Below are 25,370 nucleotides of genomic sequence, written 5' to 3' on the forward strand. Positions count from 1 at the left end.
GGGGGACACCTGTGCCCCTATTTTAGGTCTGGATGCTCACGTGTGCGCGTCGCTCCAGCCCATCCCCAGGATCGCGTGCAGACTCCCCTGATGCCGCGCGGTGTCCTTCCCCCCCGAGCTCCTGCGGGAGCAGGGAGCAGGGAGCAGGGAGCAGCGAGCCGTCCCAGCGTCGGCCCGAGGCGGGCCCAGGCGGTGCACCCGCAGCCTGGGTGCTTACCCCCGGCCTGGATAAGCTGACCCCGCTCTGCCGCGGGCGGAGGAGCGCTCGGGCTCGCCGCCGCACCTCGCCTGGTCGTCTCCGCCTGGAACCCCCTCCGCCAGCCCACCCCCCCCGGGGAGTCCGTAGGGACAGTGGATGGGGCAGCTGCGTCCCTCGCTTCCCCCCTGGCCCCGCTGCCCACGCGCGGCAGGCGCCCACCGACAGCCTGGGGTAAAGGTGCTCCCGGGACTGCTCTAACCGGTCGGCGTGGAAGGGGGCAATATCTACAGTGAGCCAGTGACTTGGGAATGCCCAACGATAGCAGATTAAAACAGCATTTTCCTGGGGACGCGTGCAAAAACACAAGGGAGTAAGCCAAGAAAGAGGAAGAGGTATGATCTATAAAACATAGACTCCGGCTCCGAGGAGGAGGCAGCCAAAGTCAGGGTCAGCCCGGCTGGAGAGTACAGGCTCCAAGGGAAAGCAGCCCTGACATAACCTGGAATAGGAAAGAGCTTCTGGAAATCACCGTGCTTAGGTATCTGACTGAGGGCAAAGGGGGAAAAACTTCAGGATGGCCAAAGGGTTGCACAAGAAACAAAGTTAATCATAGTAGACCATTTGGCTCAGCTGTTAACAAAGGGACAGAGTATCTGTCTGTCATTACAGGAGATCCCTTGTTTAGAAATGTGGAGTCACCTCCAGGGCATTCAAAAACAACTGCCTCAAGACGCAGAGGACTGCAGATCGATTCCCCCCCCCCAAAAGCCACAAACTACCAAAACTCACCCAAAGAAGAAAACTAACCTAAGTAGTTCTGTATCTGTCAAAGAAACTGAATTCATAGCTAAAAACCTTTTAGAAAAGAAGTCTCCAGGCCCACGTGATTTCATTGGTAAATTCTACCAAATATTTCAAGAACTGACACAAATCCTACACAATCTCTTCCGGAAAACAGAAGACAAGGGAACACTTCACTCACTTTATGAAGCCAGCCCTACCCTGGTAACAGGAGCCCGCAAAGACAGGGCCAGGGGTCAGCAAACTTATCTGTAGAGGGCCAGAGAGTATTTTCTTTCTTGAAGCCCATATGGTTTCTGTTGCCACCTCTCAACTCTGCAGTTGTAGGGCAGAAAGCAGCTGCAGAAATATGTAAATGAATAGATGTCACCAGATTTGACCAGCAGTGGGCTGGATGTGGCCCAGGGGCCATAGTTTGCTGACTCCTACTATACACCAATATCCCTCATGAAAACAGACAAAAATTCTCACCCAATATTAGCAGAAATATAGAGAATCCAGAATTTCCAGAATCCAGAGAGAGAGAGAGAGAGAGAGAGAGAGGAATAAAACTACAACCAATTAGGATTATCTGGGACTGCAAGGCTGCTTTCAAAATCAGAAAATCAATCAAGGTAATCCACCTTTTTAACAAATTGAAGAAAACCCCTTGGATCATATCAGTTGAAGCAGAAAAAAGCATGTGACAAAATTCAACATCCATTTGTAATACTCTGTCAAACTACGATTTGAAGGAAATCTTAATTTGACAAATGGCATCTACAAAAACCTATAGGTAGCATCACACTTAAAAAAAATACAGACTGAATGCTTTCTTCCTAAGTTCTAGAACAAGGCAAGGATGTTCCACTTCCCTATTCAACATAGTCCTGGAGGTTTCAGTGTAATAGGGCTAAGTAAATAAACCAATGACACATAAATTAGAAAGGAAGGAATAAAACTGCCCATATTCACTGATGACACAATTGTTTATGTAAAAAAAATCTGAGAGAATCAACAACAACAACAAAAACCCTTTAATAAGCGATTTCCACAATGTCACAGGATACAGGGTCAACATAGAAAAAGTCCATTAGGGCAGCCTGGGGGGCTCAGCGGTTTAGCTCCGCCTTCCGCCCAGGGCGTGATCCTGGAGACCAGGGATCAAGTCCTACATCGGGCTCCCTGCGTGGAGCCTGCTTCTCCCTCTGCCTGTGTCTCTGCCTCTCTCTCCTTGTCTCTCATGAATAAATAAAATAAAATCTTTAAAAAAAAAAAAGAAAAAGTCCATTAGATTTCCATATACTAGGAATATATCACTGAAAATGAAAATTTAACAAAGCAATACCATTTAAAGGTTCCAAAAATGGGGGATCCCTGGGTGGCACAGCGGTTTGGCGCCTGCCTTTGGCCCAGGGCGCGATCCTGGAGACCCGGGATCGAATCCCACATCGGGCTCCCGGTGCATGGAGCCTGCTTCTCCCTCTGCCTGTGTCTCTGCCTCTCTCTCTCTCTCTCTCTCTGTGACTATCATAAATAAATAAAAATTAAAAAAGGTTCCAAGAATGAAATACTTAGGCATAAATCTGACAAAGCATATTTATGTTGAAAATTTTTAAATGCTGATGAAAGAAATTGAAGATCTAGATAAATGGATGGACATATTGGGGCACCTGGGTGGCTCAGTCCGTTAAGTGTCTGCCTTCAGCTTGGGTCATAATCCTTGTCCTGGGATGGAGCCCACACTGGGCTTCCTGCTCAGTGGGGAGCCTCCTTCCCCCCCTCTCCCGCTCCTCCTGCTTGTGCTTTCTCTCTCTCTGTCAAATAGATAAATAAAATCTTAAAAAAAAAAGACATATTATGTTCACGAATTGGAAGACTGTATTGTTAAGATGCCAATTCACCCCTAATCAATCAATAGCATTAATGTAATCCCAATCAAAATTCCAATAGGAAAAAGAAAAAAAAAATTCCAATAGGATTTCTTGTCTACAAGAAATAGACAAGCTAATTCTAAAATTTTAATGGAAAGGCAAAGAAACTAGGATAGTCAAAACAATTTTGGAAAAGAATAACAAAATCTTAAAATCTCCCTGATTTGAATCTTACTATAGAATTACAGTAATCAAGATAGTGTGTGACTGGCAGAAATAGTCCCATACCTGTGTGATGAGTTGATTTTTGTTAAAGTTGCTGAGATAATTCAAAGGTGATTCAAGCATTTTCTCAACGAGCAATATTAGAACAATTGGAAATCTACATGCCAAAAAGTGATCCCCAATATAAAACTCAAACTGTGTGAACATTAACTCCAATGGATCAGGGATCTAAATGTAAAAATGCAGAACTATAAAAAAAAAAACAATTAGAAGAAAACACAGAAGAGAAATTTCAGGACCTGAGGTTGGGCAGAGTTCTCAGACTTGACACCAGAGGCATGATCCATAAAAATAAAAAACCGATCAGTTTAGATTCATCGAAGTTTAAAATGTCTGCTCTGGGGTGGACATTAAGATAAGCTACAGACTGAGAGAAAATATTTGCAGTTCACTTATCTGAAAATGACTTGTAATGAGAATATACAAAGAACACTCAAAACTGAACCATAAGAAATTAATTCATTTTTAAAATAGGCAGACACTTTACCTGTAGACTACTCATGGCAAATAAAGACATGAAAAGATTTTCAATATTATAGTCATTGGGGAAATGGAAATAAAACCCACAGTGAGACGCCACTGCATACCTATCAGAATGACTTGGAAACAAACTAACCAACTTGACAATATTAAGTGGTGAGGATGACAGTGTCTTTTTATACATTGCTGGTAGGAATGTAAAATGATACAACTAAAATGGAATACAGTTTGATAGTTTCTTACAAAGTTAATGATACATTTGCCATATGACCCTACAATCTCACTCCCACATATTTGCCCAAGAGAAATGAGTATTTCTCTTGGGAATCATTTATAATAGCAGCTCCATTCATAATTGCCAAAAGTCGAAATGACACCATAGGTGTCATTCAGTTCAGTGGGTGAACCGACGCACAGACTGTGGTACATCTGCACAACGGGATATGACTCAGTCATAGTATTAGTAAAAACAACTATGCAGACCCAGAACAACACAGAAGAATCTTAAATGCATTATGCTAAATTTTAAAAAGCCAGACTCAAAAGGCTATGCATTTGTTGATTCCATTTACAGGACATTGTGGAGAAGACAAAACTATACAGTGATGAAGGACAGACTGGTTCTGGGGTAGTGGAACAGTATCCCGACTGTGGTGGGGGTTACCACATATGGAATATAGTTTCATGGAAAAAAAATCATGGAAATGTATACCAAAAACTTTTTTTTGCATTAAACTGTAAAAACTAAATGGGAGACCGTAACCAAAAGAATGAACTTCTAACAGTGGAACTAGGAACCCTGTGACATCTGTTCACAAGAAGTTTTCGGGAAGGGGAAGCCTTCTGAATAACCCCATAGGCAAGAAGGATGCTGAGACCCTGCCCTCCTTGTTCACCTAGGGCTGTTGTGGGGACAAGAGGTGCAGGGGTTTGTTACACATTTTCCGTTCCTGTCTCCCCCAACAGAACTGTTTCTCTTCCAGTGGAAAGACCACAGAGTATGTAGCAGTTTTAAGATAGGGCCCCCACTTGTGGGATCCCCACATTGCTAAGCCTGCCGTCCCTCCCCATGACCACCTGCTCCCATCCAGCTAATCACAAAAACCCTTCAAAGTGACTCAAGTCAGGTGTGCTGACAAGAGGGACAGAAGTGGAAAGCCATGGAGGGCCACAGGAGAGGGGATGATACTGTCCATCCCCAAGAGATCACTGCTCCAGACCCTTGTAGACATCAGCCTCCCCTTACCCGGTAACACACACACACACACACATACACACACACTCACTCATACTCACACAAAGACACACATAGATATGCATGCACATACACAGGCCACAGTAAACACAACCGCTCCTTCACACAGACATGTATGTCTTCACGGGCACACAGATATGCACACACATACTCACAAACACACACCCATTGTATTTCCTGTGGGTTTTCACCTGACAGAACAAAGTAAGCACATTTCCTGGGAAACAGAGGAACCCTGCCCGGACAGCACTGTGCAGCACTGCCAGCAAGCATGGTCATGTACCCTGTCCATCTCCTGTGTGGCAGCACATAGTCCCATGGGTGCCATTCATTCTCCAGACATGAGCTGAGTCTCCACCAGCCGGCAGGTCTTATTGTCGGGTCCAAGAGCCCCAGAGTCAGACTGTGTTCAGATCAAGTCAGCTCCAGGGATGCTATATCACCTTGGGTCCTCCTGAGTCCAATCCTTTGCCCACTCTGAACTCCCCTGCTCTTGGCCCTCTCCTAGGTCTGCCACTTTTAACTCAGAAAGACCAGGTTTCACTGGGTCTCATACATGTGCTTGATTAAAATCACTAGGGACAATTTTTTAAAAATCCTGATGCCTGACCCCCGGCCCAGACAAGTTGAAGCAGATTTTCTGGGATGTGGCTGGCACTGAGATTTCTAGAAGCTTCCCAGGTGACCTGATGTGCAGCTAAGGTTTACCCAGAGGCTGCCCAGCTTGGTCCTGCTCAGAGCAGCACCAGTGTGACTATACTCCATTCATTCTGCTGAACTCCTGCGATGTGTGGTCCCTGGTTAAAAATCCCAGATATGATCCCTAGACCTGAGGCCTGTAGTGAAGACAGACAATAAACTCAAAATGTAAAAACAAAAACAAACAAACAAAAAACCCTCAAAATCTACCAAAAGGAACCACTACCAACGTGATCAGTCTTATTCCAGAGCCCTTCATAGGACTACAATAGGAAGCACAAAGGCAAGGAGGAGATCCATTTAGCATGGTGTTGGGAAGGCCTCTGCTTATTTGAGCAGGACCAAGAGATGAGAAGAAGCCAGGTAAGGAGAGTTCCTGGGGCCTTCTTTATGGTTTACCTGTCAGGCTCCCCCAGGCAGGGGTTGGGAGCAGAGACCCCTCAAACACAAAGACTTTGTGTGAAGGACAGTTTCACTAGCATTTTTAAACCATGCTTCTCTGGACAATCCCTTTTGCTCCTGATTTCCCCCTCACAAAGCCCAGGGAGGCAGGGATTGGACCCAGATCCCCCAGGACCAGAGCCTGAGAGGGCTCACTCTTCTGCCTCTGTATAGCCACAGACATCTGAGAACTGCCAGGGTCTCACCTGTTTTACGGTAATCTGGAGATTACCTAAAAAGGCCCCAGAAGGTGAGACCGCGGCAGAGCAGGTGCCTCAGCATCTCCTTGTGCATCCTGTCCATCCTCTGACGGCTGGGACTGGATGCGCCCACCTATGCTTCTGGCCTTCCGCTCTGGGCCTGATGTTTTGTTCTGTTTTGTATTCTGCAAAGTGGGTGGGAGAAACTTTGCTCTCTTGGTGGGTCCACTGTGGCCTTGAACTAGCCTCTGCTGCCTGGTTGCCGAGTGGCTTCCTGCAGTTGCCTGCTTTTTTTTTAAAGATTTGGGAACCTGGGATCCCTGGGTGGCGCAGCGGTTTGGCGCCTGCCTTTGGCCCAGGGCGCGATCCTGGAGACCCCGGATCAAATCCCACATCGGGCTCCCAGTGCATGGAGCCTGCTTCTCCCTCTGCCTGTGTCTCTGCCCCCCCCTCTCTCTCTCTCTCTGTGACTATCATAAATAAATAAAAATAAAAAAAATAAAAAAAATAAAAAGATTTGGGAACCCTGGGTGGCACAGCGGTTTAGCGCCTGCCTTGGCCCAGGGCGCGATCCTGGAGACCTGGGATCGAGTCCCATGTCGGGCTCCCTCTGTTATGTCTCTGCCTCTCTCTCTCTCTCTGTGTGACTATCATAAATAAATAAAAATTAAAAAAAAAAAAAAGATTTGCGAGACAGCATGCACCTGTGTGCAAGGGAGGAGGGGCAGAGGGAGAAGGAGAGAGAATCTTAAGCAGACTCAGTGCTGAGCAGGAGACTCACCCGAGGCTGATCTCACCGCCCTGAGATCAAGACCCTGAGATGGCTACCTGAGCAGAAACCAAGGGTGTGACGCTTTGCCAGCTGTGCCCCCTTCCCCATCAACTGCCACTTGTGCACTTCCACTACCCACCTCTGGTCTGAACTGCAGTCTCCCGGCCTGGAATCCCTTCCCGCACCCCAGGGACTCCCAGGTGACCAAGAGGGTGCCTGCCTGGTTCAGGAATTTAGACAGTAAAGGCGTGTCGATGGGAAAGGAGAAAGGTTTGGAACCCAAGGAGACCGACTGAATTTCCTCTACTCCTTCTTGGCTGTGGGACCTTAAGTCACAGTCTCCCTGGGCCTTAGGTACCCCCCTCTGCAAAATGGGGATGACCGACAGTGGTCCGCACCGCACAGGGCTGAGAATTAAGAGCTTGGAAGATGGTTAGCAAAGAGCCGGGCAGTCATCAGGCTTTCAGTAGGCGGTAGGCGCGTGCAGGCTTTGCTGCGGCCCCCGTTACTGTAACTGCCCGGACGCCCGCCACGGGCCGGGGCCGGGGCGGGGGGTGGGGGGCTCCCGGGAGGGTGCTCCCAGGGGGGTGCTCCAGGGGGGTGCTCCCAGGGGGATGCTCCCAGGGGGGATGCTCCCAGGGTGGGGGTGCTCCCAGGGGGGATGCTCCCAGGGTGGGGGTGCTGCCAGGGGGGATGCTCCCAGGGTGGGGGTGCTCCCGGGGGGGTGCTCCAGGGGGGTGCTCCCAGGGGGATGCCCCCAGGGTGGGGGTGCTCCCAGGGGGGATGTTCCCAGGGTGGGGGTGCTCCCAGGGGGGATGCTCCCAGGGTGGGGGTGCTCCCGGGGGGGTGCTCCAGGGGGGTGCTCCCAGGGGGGATGCTCCCAGGGTGGGGTCCTCCGGGGGGTGCTCCCGGGGGGGTGCTCCCAGGGGGGTGCTCCCGGGGTGGGGGTGCTCCCAGGGGGGTGCTCCCGGGGGGGGTGCTCCGGGGGGGTGTGCTCCGGGGGGGGCTCCCGCGGCCCGAGCGCGGCCGGCGGTTGCTGGCGCGGAATTCAGCAATTCGGGTTCCGCGGTCCGCCGCGGAGGACGCCGTGTTCATCTGCTTTCTTATCTTCCCTTTAACCACCGGTTCTTACCGGTTAGTGAGAGCGACGGTGGCCAAGTGCAGAGATCCCGAGCGGCAAGGAGGGAAGAGGCGGCGCGGCGCCCGCCGGGTGGGAAGGGAGAGGCGGCCCCGCGCTCGGGTCGCTGAGCCACGGGGACGCGGCGGCTCCGAGCCCCCGAGGCCGCGCGCCTAGGCGGGTCGGCGGTGCTGCGAGCGAGGCTTCGGTTGGGAACCGGAATGTGGGGGCGGGAGGCCGGGGACACCGCCGACCAGCGGGTGGCCGGGAGCCCCCGGCCCGGCAGAGCCGCACGTCGGGGCATCCCGGGGCGCCCGCCCCGCAGCCGCGGCCCGAGGCGGGGCCCTCCCCGGGGACGCGAGGGGGCCCCCGAGAGCCGCCGGCCCAGGTGAGCGGCGGGCACCGACCTGGGAAGCCCGCGACGCGGGGCTGGCGAGCAGCAGCAGCAGCAGCAGCAGGAGCGCGCGGGGGCGGCCGGGCACCATCTTGCCGGGGGAGCCGCTCGCCGGGCCGGGGAGACGCCGCGGGGCCGGGGCCGGGCCGGGCCGGGCCGGGCCGGGGCGGGGGGAGCGCGGGCGGGGGGAGCGCGGGCGCCGAGCCGGGTCCAGGTGCGTCCGCAGCCGCCCGCACGAGCCCGCGCGGCCAGGCGGGGAGGCGCCAGCCCCGGGGCCGGGGAGGGGACGGGAGGGAGGGGGGGAGGGAGGGGGAGGGGGAGGGGGAGGGGGGCGGCCCGGCCAGGAATGCGCCTGGGAGCGCGCCCAGCCCGCGCTGCTCCCCGAGGAGGCCGGGCGCCGCGCCGAGGAACCGGGCATCGGTCCGGAGGGCCTCGCGGGCAGGGCGGCCGGGCCGACAGGGAGACGTGGGCGCGCGGCCCGCTCCGCAGGGGACCCGACCGCCCGGCCGCGGGGCACCTGGGCTGCGGTCGCGGGGCACCTGGGCTGCCGTCGTGGGGCACCTGGGCTGCCGTCGCGGGGGCACCTGGGCTGCGGTCGCGGGGCACCTGGGCTGCGGTCGCGGGGCACCTGGGCTGCCGTCGTGGGGCACCTGGGCTGCCGTCCCGGGGGCACCTGGGCTGCCGTCGTGGGGCACCTGGGCTGCCGTCCCGGGGGCACCTGGGCTGCCGTCGTGGGGGCACCTGGGCTGCCGTCGTGGGGCACCTGGGCTGCCGTCCCGGGGGCACCTGGGCTGCCGTCGTGGGGGCACCTGGGCTGCCGTCGCGGGGGCACCTGGGCTGCCGTCGCGGAGCACCTGGGCTGCGGTCGCGGGGCACCTGGGCTGCGGTCCCGGGGGCACCTGGGCTGCCGTCGCGGGGCACCTGGGCTGCCGTCGTGGGGGCACCTGGGCTGCCGTCGCGGAGCACCTGGGCTGCCGTCGCGGGGCACCTGGGCTGCGGTCGTGGGGGCACCTGGGCTGCGGTCGCGGGGGCACCTGGGCTGCCGTCGTGGGGGCACCTGGGCTGCCGTCGCGGGGCACCTGGGCTGCGGTCGCGGGGCACCTGGGCTGCGGCCGTGGGGGCACCTGGGCTGCGGTCGTGGGGGCACCTGGGCTGCCGTCCCGGGAGCACCTGGGCTGCCGTCGTGGGGGCACCTGGGCTGCCGTCCCGGGAGCACCTGGGCTGCCGTCGTGGGGGCACCTGGGCTGCCGTCGTGGGGGCACCTGGGCTGCCGTCGCGGGGGGCGCGGGGGCGCGGGGGCTCCCGAGGCTCCGCTGAAGTCGGTGCGAAACCCTCCGGGGAGGGCACCGCCCCGGGGCGGCGGGAGGCACCGGACGGCCTCAGCCCCCAGCTCCTGGAAAACACTATCAAGTTCTTCCCGGAGGAATGTTTGCGGGAGGCCACACTGCAGATGTTTATTTTTATTTTTTAAAATATTTTATTTATTTATTCATGAGAAACACAGAGAGAAGGCGGAGGCACAGGCGGAGGCAGAAGCAGGCTCCTCGCAGGGAGCCCGATGCGGGACTCGATCCCAGAAGTCCGGGATCACGCCCTGGACCAAAGGCAGATGCTCAGCCGCTGAGCCCCCCGGGCGCCCCCACTGCAGATGTTTATGGTGCACACCAGGTCTGGCCAGTTTTTCCTCCCCGCATTTCACTTAGCAGAGCCCACTCAGAGCTCAAGGACCGGAGCTCAGAAGACCGTCATGTCAGACCAAGAGTTCCGCTGGAAGGCAGCAGGGGAAGTTGGAGTCCCTGGAAAAGTGAGGGTGTGGTGTGGGCTGGCCACCTGAGCACTCGTTATCCAGGAAATTCGCCTGTGCTTCTCCCTCCACCTCCTGTCGCAGGACGCAGAGCAGCGCCGTGTAATCTTATTCTGCATTCCTGGAGACCCAGGAAACATTGCTTCTCCCTGTCCAAGTGCAGGGACTGGGCAGCAGTGGCTCAGTCCCAGGAAGCCTGTGGAAATTATGGTTTTCTGCCTCATTCTGTCTTTTGCTCTTGATGCCAAAGCCAGTGCGCCCCCCCCCTCCCCATCCCCTTTCATTTGCCCTTCTCTCTCCCTCCCACTAGTGAAAGATTTGGTTCCATGTTTAACACAAGGTGTTTTATCCCACCTTGTGTTTACGTGGTGACCTCCCTTGGAGGGCCCAGACTTCTTGGCCATCTTCTGGCTGCGCACTGGGAACCAGACTTTGGCAGATCTGAGGAAGCTTCTGTTTTCCTCTCTTGCCCTCTCTGTGCATTCATGAAGCTGAATCTGGGCATGATTGAATGACTTGCCCAAGGTATGTAAACCCCAGACTCAGGCTCCCTCCAGAGCTGTGCTGTTTCCAGCAAAGGCTACCACCTTCCACCTCACCACATTTCACTTAAGTACATGAGCAGAGGATTTCAGGAATTTTAGTTATAGAATTTGTCTCATCTTTTTCCTTTCCTTCCTTCCTTCCTTCCTTTGTCCCTCTCTCCCTTCCTTTTCTTTCTTTTTATATTTTTTAAGCATTTCTAAATTTCTTTTTTTTTTAATTTTTATTTATTTATGATAGTCACACAGAGAGAGAAAGAGAGAGAGAGAGAGGCAGAGACATAGGCAGAGGGAGAAGCAGGCTCCATGCACCGGGAGCCCAAAGTGGGACTCGATCCCGGGTCCCCAGGATCACGCCCTGGGCCAAAGGCAGGCGCTAAACTGCTGCGCCACCCAGGGATCCCCAGCATTTCTAAATTTCAACAGGGATTTTATTCCCCTATCTACTGGTTTGTTTGTTGCCCTGGTCCTATGGCAGCCTTTCCACTTGGAGCTCTGGTGTCTGCTCTGAATTAAACTTCTAAGGTCCTACTGCCCCAGCAGTACTGCCTCTTCTCTCTGTCCTCAATCCCTCTGGACCTGCAGTGGTCAAGGCAGCCCCCCTGCAGCCCAGGACCTGTTAGGGCTGTCTGAAAGCAGACTGAAAATAAGCCAAGTTATTCAGGGCTCCAAAAACCAACCTTTGACTTAAAACGAATTGGGTCTGTCCTCTATATTAGTTCTTCTGTTTCTTCTATCTTTAGTTTTTAAGAGAATATTCCAGGATGTCAGGGATTGGTGGTGGTGGTGGAGGGTCTATACATCTAAAGAAAATATTTTTAGGGCAGTCTGGGTGGCTCAGCGGTTTAGTGCCGCCTTCAGCCCAGGGTGTGATTCTGAAGACCCGGGATCGAGTCCCACATCAGGCTCCCTGCATGGAGCCTGCTTCTCCTTCTGCCTGTGTCTCTGCCTCTCTCTCTTTCCCTCTGTCTCTCATGAATGAATAAATAAAATCTTAAAAAAAAAAGAAAAATAAAATATTTTTAAAGTTTTTTAACAGAATCAGGGCAGCCCTGGTGGCTCAGCGGTTTAGCGCCGCCTTCAGCCCAGGGTCTGATCCTGGAGAGCCGGGATCCAGTCCCACATCAGGCTTCCTGCACGGAGCCTGCTTCTCCCTCTGCCTGTGATTCTGCCTCTCTCTCTGCCTCTCTCTGATGAATAAATAAAGTCCTTAATAAAGTTTTTTGACAGAATCAATGACCATCTCGTGGATCAGTGCTTTTGCTGATACAACTGTGCTCCTTGTGTAATGTGGAAATGCAAAATGAGGCAGGAAGATTTGCTGTAGAATTCTGCTTAACACCCAATCAGAAGCAGCACCCAGCCTGCAACAACCATTCCAAAGCAGTCCTGTAGGGTTCTCTGGGTCCCCTGTGGTGTTCCACACCATGTTGTTTACCCTATGAGGATTCATATGCTTATTTTGCCTGTTGGCTCATTCAGGCTGCTTTAAACTCCTGTTCCCAGTGCCCACATTCACCCTACAGCTGTGATTGCAAATGTCATCAGCCCCCACCAAACACCTACAAAGGATCCTAGGAACAAGGCCCAGAATGTTAGCCTGACCCAGGGTAACATGGTAGGGACAGAGGTGGGGGGTGATCTAGTCAGCTCACTCATTACACAAATCTTATTTTCAGTGTCAACTTGGGGCATAGTCCTGTGTGAACTACATCAAGGAAGTGAGCCAAAAGTTTGTTCTTTGAAATGATGACACAGAGAGGGGTTACAAACCAAAAATACATTTATACCTTCCTTTGTAATTACCTACATAATTACCTTTACTGGTACCACTGATGGCTTCATGTGTATTCAAGTTATTGTTTAGTGTTATTTCATTTCAGCCTGAAGGTCTCTCTTTAGTATTTCTTGTAGGGCAGGACTGCTAGCAAAGAATTCTGGTTTTCTTTCTCTGGGAGTGTCTTTATTTTTCCTTCATTTCTGATGGGTAGTTTGCCTGAATATTGAATTTTTGGTTGACAGAGTCTTGTTGTTGTTGTTTTTTCCTTTCAGTACTTCGGATATGTCATCCATTGCCTTCCTGCCCCCATGTTTTCTGAAGAAAAAACAGCTTTTAATCATATTGAGTATCCTTTGTATGTGATCAGTCGCTTCTCTCGTGTTGCTTTCAAAATTCTGTATCTTTTGACAGTTTATGATATATTTCAGTATGGATCTGTATGAGTTTATACCACATGGAGTTTGTTGATCTTCCTGGATGCATAAATTAATGTTTTGTTGTTGTTGTTTTTTACCAAACTGGGGAGTTTTCAGCTTTTATTTCTTCAAATATTCTTTCTCCCTCTTTCCTACTCTTTTCTCTTTCAGATTTTTCCATTGTGCATATATTGATATGTTTGATGATAATCCACAGGCCTCTGAGGCTCTGTTCATTTTTTTTTTTTTTTCTATTTACTTGCTCTTCCCCAGACTGAAAAATCTCAATTGACCTATATTCAAGTTCACGGATTCTTTACTCTGCCTGCTTAAAACTGCTATTGAGCCTCTAGTAAATTTTTCATTTCTCAATGAAAGTTACTGTACTTCTCAACAGAAAAGTGTTTCTATTTACTTTCTATTTGGCTATTTTTTAAAAAGATTTTATTTATTTATTAGAGAAAGAACACAAGCAGGGGAGGGGCAGAGGCAGAGGAGAAGCAGGCTCCTGGCTGAGCAGGGAGCCCGATGTGGGGCTTAATCCCAGGACCCCACAGTCATGACCTGAACTGAAGACAGATGCTTAACTGACTGAGCCACCCAGTGCCCCATTTGGCTCATTTTTATAATTGTTATTTCTGTACTGATATTCTGTATTTGGTGAGCTGTTATTCTCATACTTTATTTAGTTCTTTTGATATGGTTTCCTTTAGGTCATTGAACATATTTAAAATAGCTGACTTAGAGTGCTTGTCTAGTAAGTGCAACATCTGGTCTTTCTCAAGAACATTTTATATATATATATTTAAAGGTTTTTATTTATTCATTTGACAGGGAGAGAGAGAACACAAGCAAGAGGAGTGGCAGGGAGAGGGAGACGAAGGAGGACCCTGGGATCATGACCTGAGCCAAAGGCAGACACTTAACCAACTGAGCCACATAAGGAGCCACTCAAGAACATTTTATATAAGGATTCCTAGGTGGCTTAGTGGTTGAGTGTCTGCTTTTGGCTCAGGGTTTGATTCCAGAGTCCCAGGATCCAGTCCCGCATCGGGCTCCTTGCATGGAGCTGGCTTCTCCCTCTGCCCGTGTCTCTGCCTCTCTGTGCGTTTCTCATGAATAAATAAATAACCAAAAAAAAAAATCTTAAAAAAAAAAAAAGAGCATTTTACATAGATTGCTTTTTTTCCCACCCTTGTTTCTTTGCTTTTGTCATTTTTTGGTGAAAACTGGACATTTTAAATAAGGTAGCGACTCTGGAAATCAGATTTTTCCCTCTCCCCAGGGTTTTTTGTTGTTCCTGCTTTTTGTAATGTTTGTTTAGTGACTTCTCTGAACTAATTCTGTAACATCCGTATCTTTTGTAATACATGGCCACTGAAGTCTCCACTCAGTTATCTGGTGGTCAGCTAATCCTTGGACAGAATTTTCCTTAAATTCTTGGAACCAACAAATCTCCCGGTCTTGGATGGTGAGACACATCTTCAATGCTCAGACAGCCGGTTGACAACTCTGTGTTGGCCTTCACTTTCTGCTTATACTGTGCTGTGCAGAGCCCTACATGTGCACGTGGCCTTTAGGATTCTCAGAAATGCATTGGAGTTTTTCTCTTTAGTTTTACTTTTTGAGGCTTTTGGTTAGTCTATTATTTGCTCCCATTGTTATTTGTTGCCTTGGGCAGCTACAACATTAAAACACTTGACTGCAAATGTTTTTTAACAAACACCCCCAAGAAAAAACCTTTTAACACTGGGCAAGCTCTGGTCCAGGTCAAATGAAGACAAGCCTTTCTAGCAGTGAATTCCAAGGAACTAGACCCATCAATGAACACCAATTCTTTGGTAATGAGATTTTGAAATATCTCTGGCTCCATTCTGCTCCTTGCAGTACTGGGTGTGTGGGCCCTTAATTTTGAAGGCCACTACTGAGCTGGGGAACAAAGCAGGGGAATAGGAGAGATGGAAGGAAAGCTTGGTGTTCCTCCTGAAATTCAGGCATTTTTTTCTTGAGTAAATATTCCTTAGGTTGTTGCAAGACTGGTTAATTTCCAGAGTTCTGAAAGTTAGTCCTGAAAGTTTTTATGAATTTTTCATTGTTTTTATGAAGGGACAAACTCCCAGAAGTCCTTAGTCCCTCATTATCTTTGATGTCACTCCCACATCATTCTCTTAAGCAGGGGGTTTACTGCTTGGGGTCAAGTCAAACTTTATCTCCTATGTTAGCAGAAATCTCCAGTTCTACTTTCTTAGCTTTGGATAGGTTGCCTGGAGTCTGTCCCATACATGCATCATACAGGGTGAGCCAGTGATTTGGGAGGTTTATACACAGAATATGGTGCTTACCTTCTCTGTGTTTCTCTCTTTCAGTAATTATCTTACTTTCCAGCTGCTGTTCTTCTAACCTCTGTCTTCTTCCAATTCAGCAAGGAAAAGATCAGGGTTGTTGTTGTTGTTGTTGTTTTTAAGATTTATTTATTTTTTTATGAGACACACACACACACAGAGGCAGTGACATAGGCAGAGGGAGAAGCAGGCTCCTCGTTGGAAGCCCGACATGGACTCGATCCTGGATCCCCAGACCATGCCCTGAGCAGAATGCAGCCACTCAACCGCTGAGCCACCCAGGCATCCCAAAGATCAGGGTTTGTATCTGGGTTTAATCTCTATACCTAGCAAGAACTGTAGCCTGCTATCAGAGTAAAAGCAAAAAAAAAAAGGGGGGGGGGCAGAAATCACCCAGTGCAGTTTGCTTCCCCAATGTTGAGTCCCTTCCTATGCCTCTTGTTTGTGTGTCTTCAATGTCTTCATGTAGTTCTCATTTAAGTTTTGTCTAGAGTTGTTATGTGTAGGGAAGTTTGGCCCAGTAGAAGATACTTCTCCATAATCAGAACTTGACATCCACAAATGCATTTTACAATAATACAACTATTTATCTATTTTTAATTAAAAAGATTTTATTGGGATCCCTGGGTGGCTTAGCGGTTTAGTGCCTGCCTTCAGCCCAAGGCGTGATCCTGGAGTCCCGGGATCGAGTCCCGCATCAGGCTCCCTGCATGGAGCTTGCTTCTCCCTCTGCCTGTGTCTCTGCCTGCCTCTCTCTCTCTCTCTCTGTCTCTCATGAGTAAATAAATAAAAAATCTTTAAAAAAAAAGATTTTATTTATTTCAGAGAGAGAGTGACAGGCATGACTCAGGGGAAGGGCAAAGGGAGAGAGTAGCAGACTCTTCACTGAGCAGGGAGCCTGAATGAGACCATGACCTGGCTTAACCCACTGAGCCACCCAGGAACCCCTACAATTCATTTTTTAAAAAGTAAACCCCCAAAGGGCTCTCAGGTCATGATCCTAGGGTTCTGGGATCGAACTCCACATGGGGCTCCCTGTTCAGTGGGGCAGAGGCGCTGCTTCTGCTTCTCCTCCCTCTGTCTTTCCCCCTGCTCTGGCTCATGCTCTCCTTCTTAAATAAAAATTAAAAAAAAAAAAAAAGATGTAAAATTTCATAGTGAAAGGGCAGCTTGTTCATTCCCTTAACAGAAATGTCTAATAATTCTTTGGAAGCAGGTACATTAATGGCCAAACTTACTTTTTTAATAAAAGGAAAGATAAAGTTTATGGAATATTTTCTTTTCGGTGATGCTAAAAATAAAGTAGACACTGGCAGTAACTCTCTGGACTCGACTATGCACCAAATTAAGCTGTAGAGAATCCGAATGACAGTTTTTATCGTAGCGACACAGTTTGGAGGCTAGAATGAAAGACAGCAGTCATATAAAATGATGTAGCAAGGGATAACCAAAGCCTTATCAACGGTATTTCAAGTTTTGATATGCAGTTCATCCCTCCCATGGCACTAGACTCCCTCTCACCCCAAGGATCCAGAGGTCAGAAAACCAAGTAGAGGATACAGGTTTCAATTTTAGCCTGAGGGATCTGGAGCCAAAGAAGATTTGCTGGCTCCCCATTTTCTCACCTGTAAATGATCTCAGAGGCCCGGTCCAGCTTCCAAGTTCTAATTCTGAGAGAACAGGAAGTGCACCAAAATGGTAACTTTTTCAAAAAAAATTTTTTTTTTAAAATTTCACTTCTATGTTTGTTTAGTGGCCTTTGGTAAGTAAATTAAAGAAAATTTTAAAGGCAAGAATTAGAGGTCAGAACTCTTCAGAGAAACTACTTTGGCACCATCTGCTGGATAGCTTTTAAGTTTTCCTGTACATAAACTTCCTTTGCAGTTTCTTATTACTTTTCCACCATGATTTAAAGAATATACTGTCAAAATTATTTACATCTGAATTCAGTACCATACCAGCTTATGTTAACAGGAATTTAGCTGTAAATCCACTATTACTTAAGGGGCATAACTTGTCCTGTGAGACTTCCATCGCAACATATGTAAATAAATCTTAGAATGTGAATTTCATATGGAGGAGTTGATTTCAGATAGGTCTCAGCAGCCTCCCAGACAATCGCTGATGCATTTTTTTTTTTTAAACTTCACTGTGTTGTGAAGCCTTGAGTACCAAGCACTTTAGATACACGAACTTAATCCTCTAACAAGCAACCATGTCTCCTCTCTGCCCAGAATTTTGTAGAAATCTTTCAAGGGTGCTTCCCATCAGTATTATACTAGCTTTCCATTTGTCAGAAGGGTGACTTTGGGCAAGTTATTTAGTCATGCTGAATCCTTTTTTCTCATTTATAAACTCACTGGCTATACCTACACCTCACTGGCTACAGAAACTACAATGGTTAGCAGAGTCGGCCACTCTGTGAGCATTCCCAACCTTTCTAAACTATCAGTGTTGTTATTACAACAAGCTTCCTTTCCCTCGTGGGAATACCCATCTTGGCCACTCCCAAAGCTGGGAGAATTTCTAAGAATGTTCTCCATGTTCCATCTACTTGGGGCAGGATGGATTTTATTTATTAATGGATTGTGTTCTGAGACCATGCACTTTTGGACTATCACTTTTTAGATATTTATTTCTCCATATTTTACCTTCGAAAATAGAAGTTTTTGTCTCCCTTGTCCACTGCACCCAAATAATCTGTGGCAGAAGCCACTAGCTGTCCCCCAAATCCATCCTCTCCTTCATAGGGTAAAATAGCATGGCTCTTATTGCCCAGATGACTGACAGTTAGTGTGGCCACGTGACTGTCTGCCCATGGAATATGCTTAGAAGTAATGAACACCACTGCCGGGCTTTGCTCCACAAAACTTGAGGCTGTCCTTTCTCCTTCTGTGGCTACATGTAGATGATAGTCTCTAGGAACTAGGGGGCCCACAAGACAGAAAGAAACTTTGGGTCCCTGAGGGATGTGGGGAGGTAGGTTACCCTGCCCACCTCTATACCATCCCAGAACTGTTACATAAGGAAGAAATAAACTTTTTGTCTTAACCTTCTGAGATGTTGAATCACATTGTGACCACAGCTTAACTCAATCTAAACATTAACCATTTCCACTCAATCCTTTCTCTACTTTGTGTTTTCACGGACAGGAGTTCACAACAGTGACTCTGTGCCTTATTTCTTGTATTTTCTATGTTATTATGAATGCTTCATAATTTAATGGTTGTAATATCCCATAAACTAGCTGGCTAGACAATAATTCACTTACTATTCTATTGTTGACATTTAGTTGGTTTCTAATTCTACTGTAAGTAATGTTATAATAAACATTTTTATGTAGAATCATTATTCTAGTTTGAATCATTTTTTAAAACATCACCAGAATTGGCAGCAATCAAAGGTTATAGACACATTGTTGAACTTCATTTCACAAAGACTGAATCAAGCACATTACTATCATTAATGAGTGTTTTCATTCCATCAGACTTTGCATGCAAATGGATTTTACAAATGTGTTAGTATAAACCTGTTAATTTAATTTTTAAAATTCCCCTCTTGTATTTTGCATTGAAAAAAAAAAAAAGATTTTATATATTTATTGAGAGAGAGAGAGAGAACACAAGTGGTGGGAGGAGCCGAGGGACAGGGGGAGAAAAGGACTCTCAAGTGGATTCCCTGCTAAGCGCAAAGCCCAACTCGGGGCTTGATCTCATGACCCTGACTGAGATCATGACCTGAGCCAAAACCAAGAGTTGGACATTTAACCGACTGACCACCTAGGCGCCCCATATTTTGGATTTCCTTGTTCACTACTGAGGTTGAACACTTTTCTGTATCTGTTAATTACTTGCATCTTCTTTTTTAAGATTTTTGTTTATGGCCTGCCATCTACTTGGGTCTACATTTCCGGCAGCTGTATATAATCTAGCACTAAAAGATATTAGAATCAATCATCCAGAATTTCTGAAAGCATTTTATTAAAAGTCAGAACAAATATTAAGGCACAAAAATACATCAACTTTTCAAACAAAAATATTCAAAAGTTTTGTCCTACATTCAAAGCAACTTCTTCCAAATTATACAATAATTTAACCCGTTTAAATAGAAAAATATAACTTCTCAAACCCCTACGTTTTCTCCTCAAATACATGAATGATTTCCTAGTTCTAGAGAAGTTTCTTAATGCAGTACTGAGCTTCTATATATATTGTACATTTCCTTAAAATCCTACTTCTGTCACTTATATACATTTGATATGTTTAGAACTTTAACCAATATGTTAAACTTCTGTCTTCTAAGTATAAGGCTTGGGGTTTTGTATTGCTTATTGCATGCTGTTGATCATAAAAAGATATATTAAGAAAACCAGTGATTTTTAAATCTAGCATAACATTTCTCCACTTTACACTAGTTAAGTATAGCTTAGTGCAATGGACTTATACCTTTTATTTCTTTAAAGTAAATTCTACCCCCAACATGGGGCTCGAACTCATGACCCCAAGTTCAGAAGCCACATGTTTTACTGAATGAGCCAGGCAGGCACCTCAAACCCCCTTTTTTTAAAAATAGGAGAAAAATCAATCTATATGTACATTTTTTATACTTTCAGTCTTGACATTATAGTAGTGCAAACATACTGTATCACAGAGGAAAAGCTGGTTTTCTCTATAGGATAAGAAAAATTTTTAAATGATCTCTTTACAGGAAAAGTAAAGGAGTATCATCTCTGTCTTAAAAAATGCACATATTCATCTATTTTTTCCTTATTTCTGAAATAAATTAACAATCCTTTTTTTTTAAATTAACAATCCTTTAAAGCAGATATTTAAACATTAATCTAATTCAAATCATGAAAATTCCCTTGTAAACAAATTCCACACATCACATAAATCCAACATGATTTGCATAAGAACACTTTAGCATTTTGTCTAGAAATACATAAAACTGAACTCTTATGCTCAGTTCCCTTCATTTAGAGTAAGAACCGTCTTGATGGCATCCCAAGAATAAACTGATCTGATAGCCTCAAAAGCTCGGATGACCAGTTTCTGGACACTTCATGCAGAAGCTGGGATAATGAGCTGTACAGTGGCCCTGGGTATCACTTCTCCCCAGCGTCCTTCACAGATGAACTACAGCTACAGCCCTAGGGCACCCCTCCTGTTTATATGAGGGAGCTAAGAGGACCCTCCACAGGAATACTCAATTCAGGTCAAGAGACATCAACTGATGACACAAGTATCACTGAAAGTGATAGATAATGCATATGCCCTTTGAAAAACAACATTTCTGATGAGGTTATCAGGAGGGAATCCTACTTTCTCTAGAAGATGAGAAAAGTTTGCATTTCAGCCTGTAGCTGAGCTATACACATCATATCCTTTATCTTTACAGCTGCAGAAAAAGGTGTTCTCACACCTGCTACTGAGGTTATACAAGAGGCAGTCTCCCTTCTGCTCACCATCAACTCCCCACTCCTGCTCCACTCTATTTGTAGCTCCTACAGGCTGGAAGGCTGGTACCCTATATTTCAAAATTCAGCTGGAGCCATATGATGAGCTAGAGGTCTGCCTCAAAGTCTGGGAATGGGATTAGATAAAAAAATGTTAGGAATGAGAAGGCAGGGTTGCCTCCAGCTCTGAAACTACTGAGCCCAGGGTAAGACATACCAAAACCAGAATGGATATAAATGCTGGGAAATGTAGTGGGTGGGGACCTATTATTGCAGAAGAAATGGAAGGGAAGGGCAACCCTGGTGGCTTAGCGGTTTAGCGTCGCTTGCAGCCCAGGGTGTGATCCTGGAGACCTGGTATCGAGTCCCATGTCAGGCTCCCTGCATGTAGCCTGCTTCTCCCTCTGCCTGTGTCTCTGCCTCTCTCTCTCTCTCTCTGTGTCTCTATGAATATATAAATAAAATCTTAAAAAAAAAGAAAAAGAAGAAATGGAAGGAAAGAATGGAACCTGTACTAACTGACACTCTTTTCCTAGGGAGGATGCCCCAAACTGTTCCATGTTCCCTACTGAAAATAAATTTGAAAGTATCTTTCAAGGCACATTACTACTAGAAATTTTTTTTGTTAACTCCTATGACATGAGTAAATGAGAAATAAATTGAAAAGGTAGGCTCTTGAAAGAAAATGTTTTATGGCTTCACGATGAAAATTAATGGTTATATTTAAGTGTTGGTACCGGTTAAGACTTTAAATGCTTCTCAATCAAAATTCTCTGAAGTCATTCTCAATTCACAAGGTTAGAACACCTTCAAAGAAAGATATATAAGATTCTAACTTTTATTCCTATTCTTAATGTTCACTAGCCCTTTATCTTTGGTCACGAAAGCAGCAAAACATTCACATTTCCATCATACTACATTCAACTACCTTTCAAGTTTTGACTGTTCTGCACCTAAAATAATATTAAAACAAAAAATTTTCAAATCATATATTACATATGTAATGTAACAAAATGATGTGTAAAACATGGTTCAAGGTTAAGAAATTAATTACAAGATTAATAGAGATGTACTATGCAGGTAAATATATGTTTCATTATGAAACCAGATAAGCTAAGATTATGTAAAGGATGTTCTAGTGTCTGCAAAGTTCACTGGTAATGAGCCCCCCAGCCGCCTGGAGAGGAACTGCTCTGGGGAGCCATGCAGTGACCCCCAGACATATTCGGCAGCAGCACGTGTACTTACAGCCTGAGTGAGGGGACAATGGCAGAGCATATCCTTGGAAGTGACCATCATGGCCTCTTTCCTGTGTACTAGTATTCCCCTGAGCTCAGACAGAGAGGACCTAGCTCTGTGATTTGATGTACATGGTGATATTTACAAACAAGGACTTTGTGCAGACCCGTATGTATATGTATACACACACACACACACACACACACACACACACCTAACCATACAAACGTGCTTATGTTCTAAGGCTAACCAAGTTTTACTTAATTTCAAATTACTTCAGTATAAAAGTCAAAGAAAATTCTTACTGCATCTAGTAACTCTAAACCCACGAAATGGAAACGCTGCTTTACCATACAGGAGAACCACATCATCTACCTTAAAGGTAGTTGAGGAATTGTAGGAGTGTTTATGTAAAAAATATTTTTAAATCTGGAACTGTTATATTTTCCAGTGAGAAGAGAAAACCCAAATCCACATCCCTGCCACCTCTTAGCTAAGGGCATCTGGGGATATTTCTTTATCATAATACTTAGATTATTTCCAAATCCAGGCAATATGATGGACATTAAGCTCACATTCCAGAGTAGCTTAAAATAGTCACCAAACCCTCCTACCACCTGAATTGTTGTAATACACAGATTTCCAAGATAATGCAATAAAACCTTGTTGCACTATATCAAAACAAAGCTCTTTTTCAGTCTTGAGGAAGTCTTTTCACCGTTAAGTAGGTTTAATTTATATGGGTTCCAATCACATTATCTTTTCTGAAGAGAACATTTTTTCTGCCATTTCAGATCTGGTCATGATTTCCTTTAAAAAAAAAAAAAAGGGATGATATGCTTCCAGATGTCGATGCTCCTTCCAGAACATAACAAAATTCCCTAATCTTTCAATAGTCACAATTTTGTGGGGAACTAATATATTCCACGATACATACAGAAATTATTAGATATAGAAAAAAAACACTGGATAAGCCACACTTCCTGGTGATGTATGGTTGACAGTCATTGACAAGTTCAGAAAACCTGAACATCCTGCTAGCTGGAAAACATCTGGAGTTCAGAATTACCAGTGAGAAGCAGGTAGGGGGTTAACATGGATTTCCTAGGCACCTGCCTCACTTTATACAACTCATGTATTTTGAAATTATAAAATTATTTATGACATGAATCCTCTAAATGCCCCCCTTTAAAAGTAATTTTTCATAGTGTATCTTTCTGTAGAGTTCTAAATCCTGAAGTTCAACTGCTTTATAGTCAGGTGCATGTCTACTGCAGCTTCCTTGAAACCTCCCGCCACTGTCAGATCAACCTGCTGTGGTTGCTCACCTCTTACCTTCAAGTCTACAGAGCTGCAGTTTCTCTCCTATTCCATAGCTATCACCTAAATCACACCTGAGCTACCTCTCATTTCCCTCTACTGTTTCTTCCTGTAAGGTCATGTTCCCTACATCCACTCTTTAATTCTTACAATTCAGACTTCCCATCTTCGGCCATCCTTCAATGTCCAGATGATCCATAACTCATTTTTCTCCCCCAAACCTTCCCAAATTTATATCCTCTAAATCCTATCTCCTGCTTAGTAAATGAAAATGAGATAGAAACTCTACTTAATTCCTCAGCAAAACAGCTCAAGTGTAAGACATTAATTCAGACAAAATGCCATCTCAAAGTATTCTAAACTCTTATCAACATATAAGATGTTGGAAAATCATAGTCCTGAAACTTCATAAAACAATTCTCCCTTCCTTCACACCAACAAGTGTTTATCTCACTGTTGTTTTAAATGAGGATCGAGCTCCTTTATACTTTACTGACAAATCAGTGCAGTCTTCCAACCTGCTCAATTTGTAATCATTTTACAAAGTTCCAGAATTTCTTCCTGAAATACATTTTTACTCTGTGAAAACAACACTAAGAAAATAAGCAAAAAATATGTTTTACCTCATCTGAATCCACTAACACTGGAAGAGCTCTGAAACAAAACATAAACAGATTAATAATGTTCTTAAAAGACTAGTGTATGTACTAAAGCTGAATATATGCATATCCTGTGATCTACAAATTCTCATTCCTGGGTGGACACAGCCAACAGAAATAAACACCTAGGTTCACCAGCAAACATAGAGAGGAATTTTCATATTGTTCTTAATAGCCCCCAAACTGAAAATAAACCAAATAGGTGAACTGTAGTATATTCAGGCAATGGAATACTATACAGCAAAGAAAATGAATGGCTTGTCAAGGGATACATTTTTTAAACTGATACAAGTAATCTACCATTAGAGACATGGAAACAGCAGCACATTTTGGAAAGTGGTCTTGTGATCTGGGAGGAAAGCAAAGAGATTTCTAGGGCCCTGGCGATGTTCTCTCTCTCTTTTTTTTTTTTTTTTTTTTTTTACCTGAGTGCTAGTTATACAAATGTGCTCCTATTGAAAATTTATTGGAGCTTAGGATTCTACACCTTCCAGTGTGTGTGCTATACTTTAAAAATTTTTCAGTTAAAAACTGAATGTAAAAATAATAACTTCAAAATGTAAACAACAACAACAAAAAAACAAAATGTAAACAAGGCAAGATAAAAAATTCTGGAGGCAAATATGTTGGAAGAATATCAATGAATACAGCATACAAATGAATAATTCCAAACATAACTGACACCTAACTACATATTTGTTTTTTAAGCCACTATTTTTTACTTTATACAGCTGGACAAGTACCTGAGTAGTGATGTACTATCTAACCGACGTTGCGTGTTTTTGTGAGAACTTAACAGGGATGAAAAAGCCTGACTCTAGTAATCATTTCATTATGCATATGTAGAGCAAATCATCATGTACACTTTATATATATACTAAAAAAAAAAGAGAGATGAATAAACATATTATAAAAGGTGCTATTTATGGAATCAAGTATTTGTTTAATTCCCATATCATTATTACTACTGACTGGAGGTCTACCAGTGAAGGTACTGGAGAGAGAGTTATACAATATAACCTTTGCTTGGGAAAGATAATATGGGTAAAAAGAAAAGCCGAGTGTATAGCCTCAATGTGTGATGATCGCCCTCACTGAGAGGGAGAGCCTAAAGGAAAAGTCTATGTAGCTCTCTGCAACATGCAAGTCCCATTACTGTGAGACTTCCAGGATGCCATTTATAGAGTAGCCTATGGTGGAGGTAGAAGCAAGGACCGAGAGACAAGCCAGGTGTGAGAAAAGGACCAGGTTAGGTTGTTGGTAATACTACTATTAAGGAAAATCCAGGGGAGAAGATTGCTTTAGGGGAAACATGAA

General features: G+C 45.9%; 2 protein-coding genes across 3 annotated transcripts in view; both read right to left on the minus strand.

Annotated features, from left to right (window-relative positions):
- Positions 1–8,624, minus strand: part of FBLN7 (fibulin 7) — a 52,699-nt gene extending 44,075 nt beyond the window's left edge. The window contains exon 1 of the mRNA XM_041754008.1: positions 8,510–8,624. Coding sequence (XP_041609942.1) covers positions 8,510–8,587 — 78 coding nt within the window. The 5' untranslated portion in view covers positions 8,588–8,624. The remainder of the gene's footprint in view (positions 1–8,509) is intronic.
- Positions 8,625–19,339: 10,715 nt separating this feature from the next.
- Positions 19,340–25,370, minus strand: part of TMEM87B (transmembrane protein 87B) — a 57,641-nt gene continuing 51,610 nt past the window's right edge. For both annotated transcript variants that reach the window (XM_041755391.1, XM_041755390.1), the window contains exons 18-19: positions 24,018–24,048; positions 19,340–22,884 (exon numbers count right to left, since the gene is read on the minus strand). In XM_041755391.1, the coding sequence (XP_041611325.1) occupies positions 22,825–22,884; positions 24,018–24,048 (91 nt within the window). In that variant the 3' untranslated portion in view covers positions 19,340–22,824. The remainder of the gene's footprint in view (positions 22,885–24,017; positions 24,049–25,370) is intronic.

The sequence above is a fragment of the Vulpes lagopus genome, chromosome 5 (genome assembly GCF_018345385.1).
Source record: "Vulpes lagopus strain Blue_001 chromosome 5, ASM1834538v1, whole genome shotgun sequence".
Classification (NCBI taxonomy): domain Eukaryota; kingdom Metazoa; phylum Chordata; class Mammalia; order Carnivora; family Canidae; genus Vulpes; species Vulpes lagopus.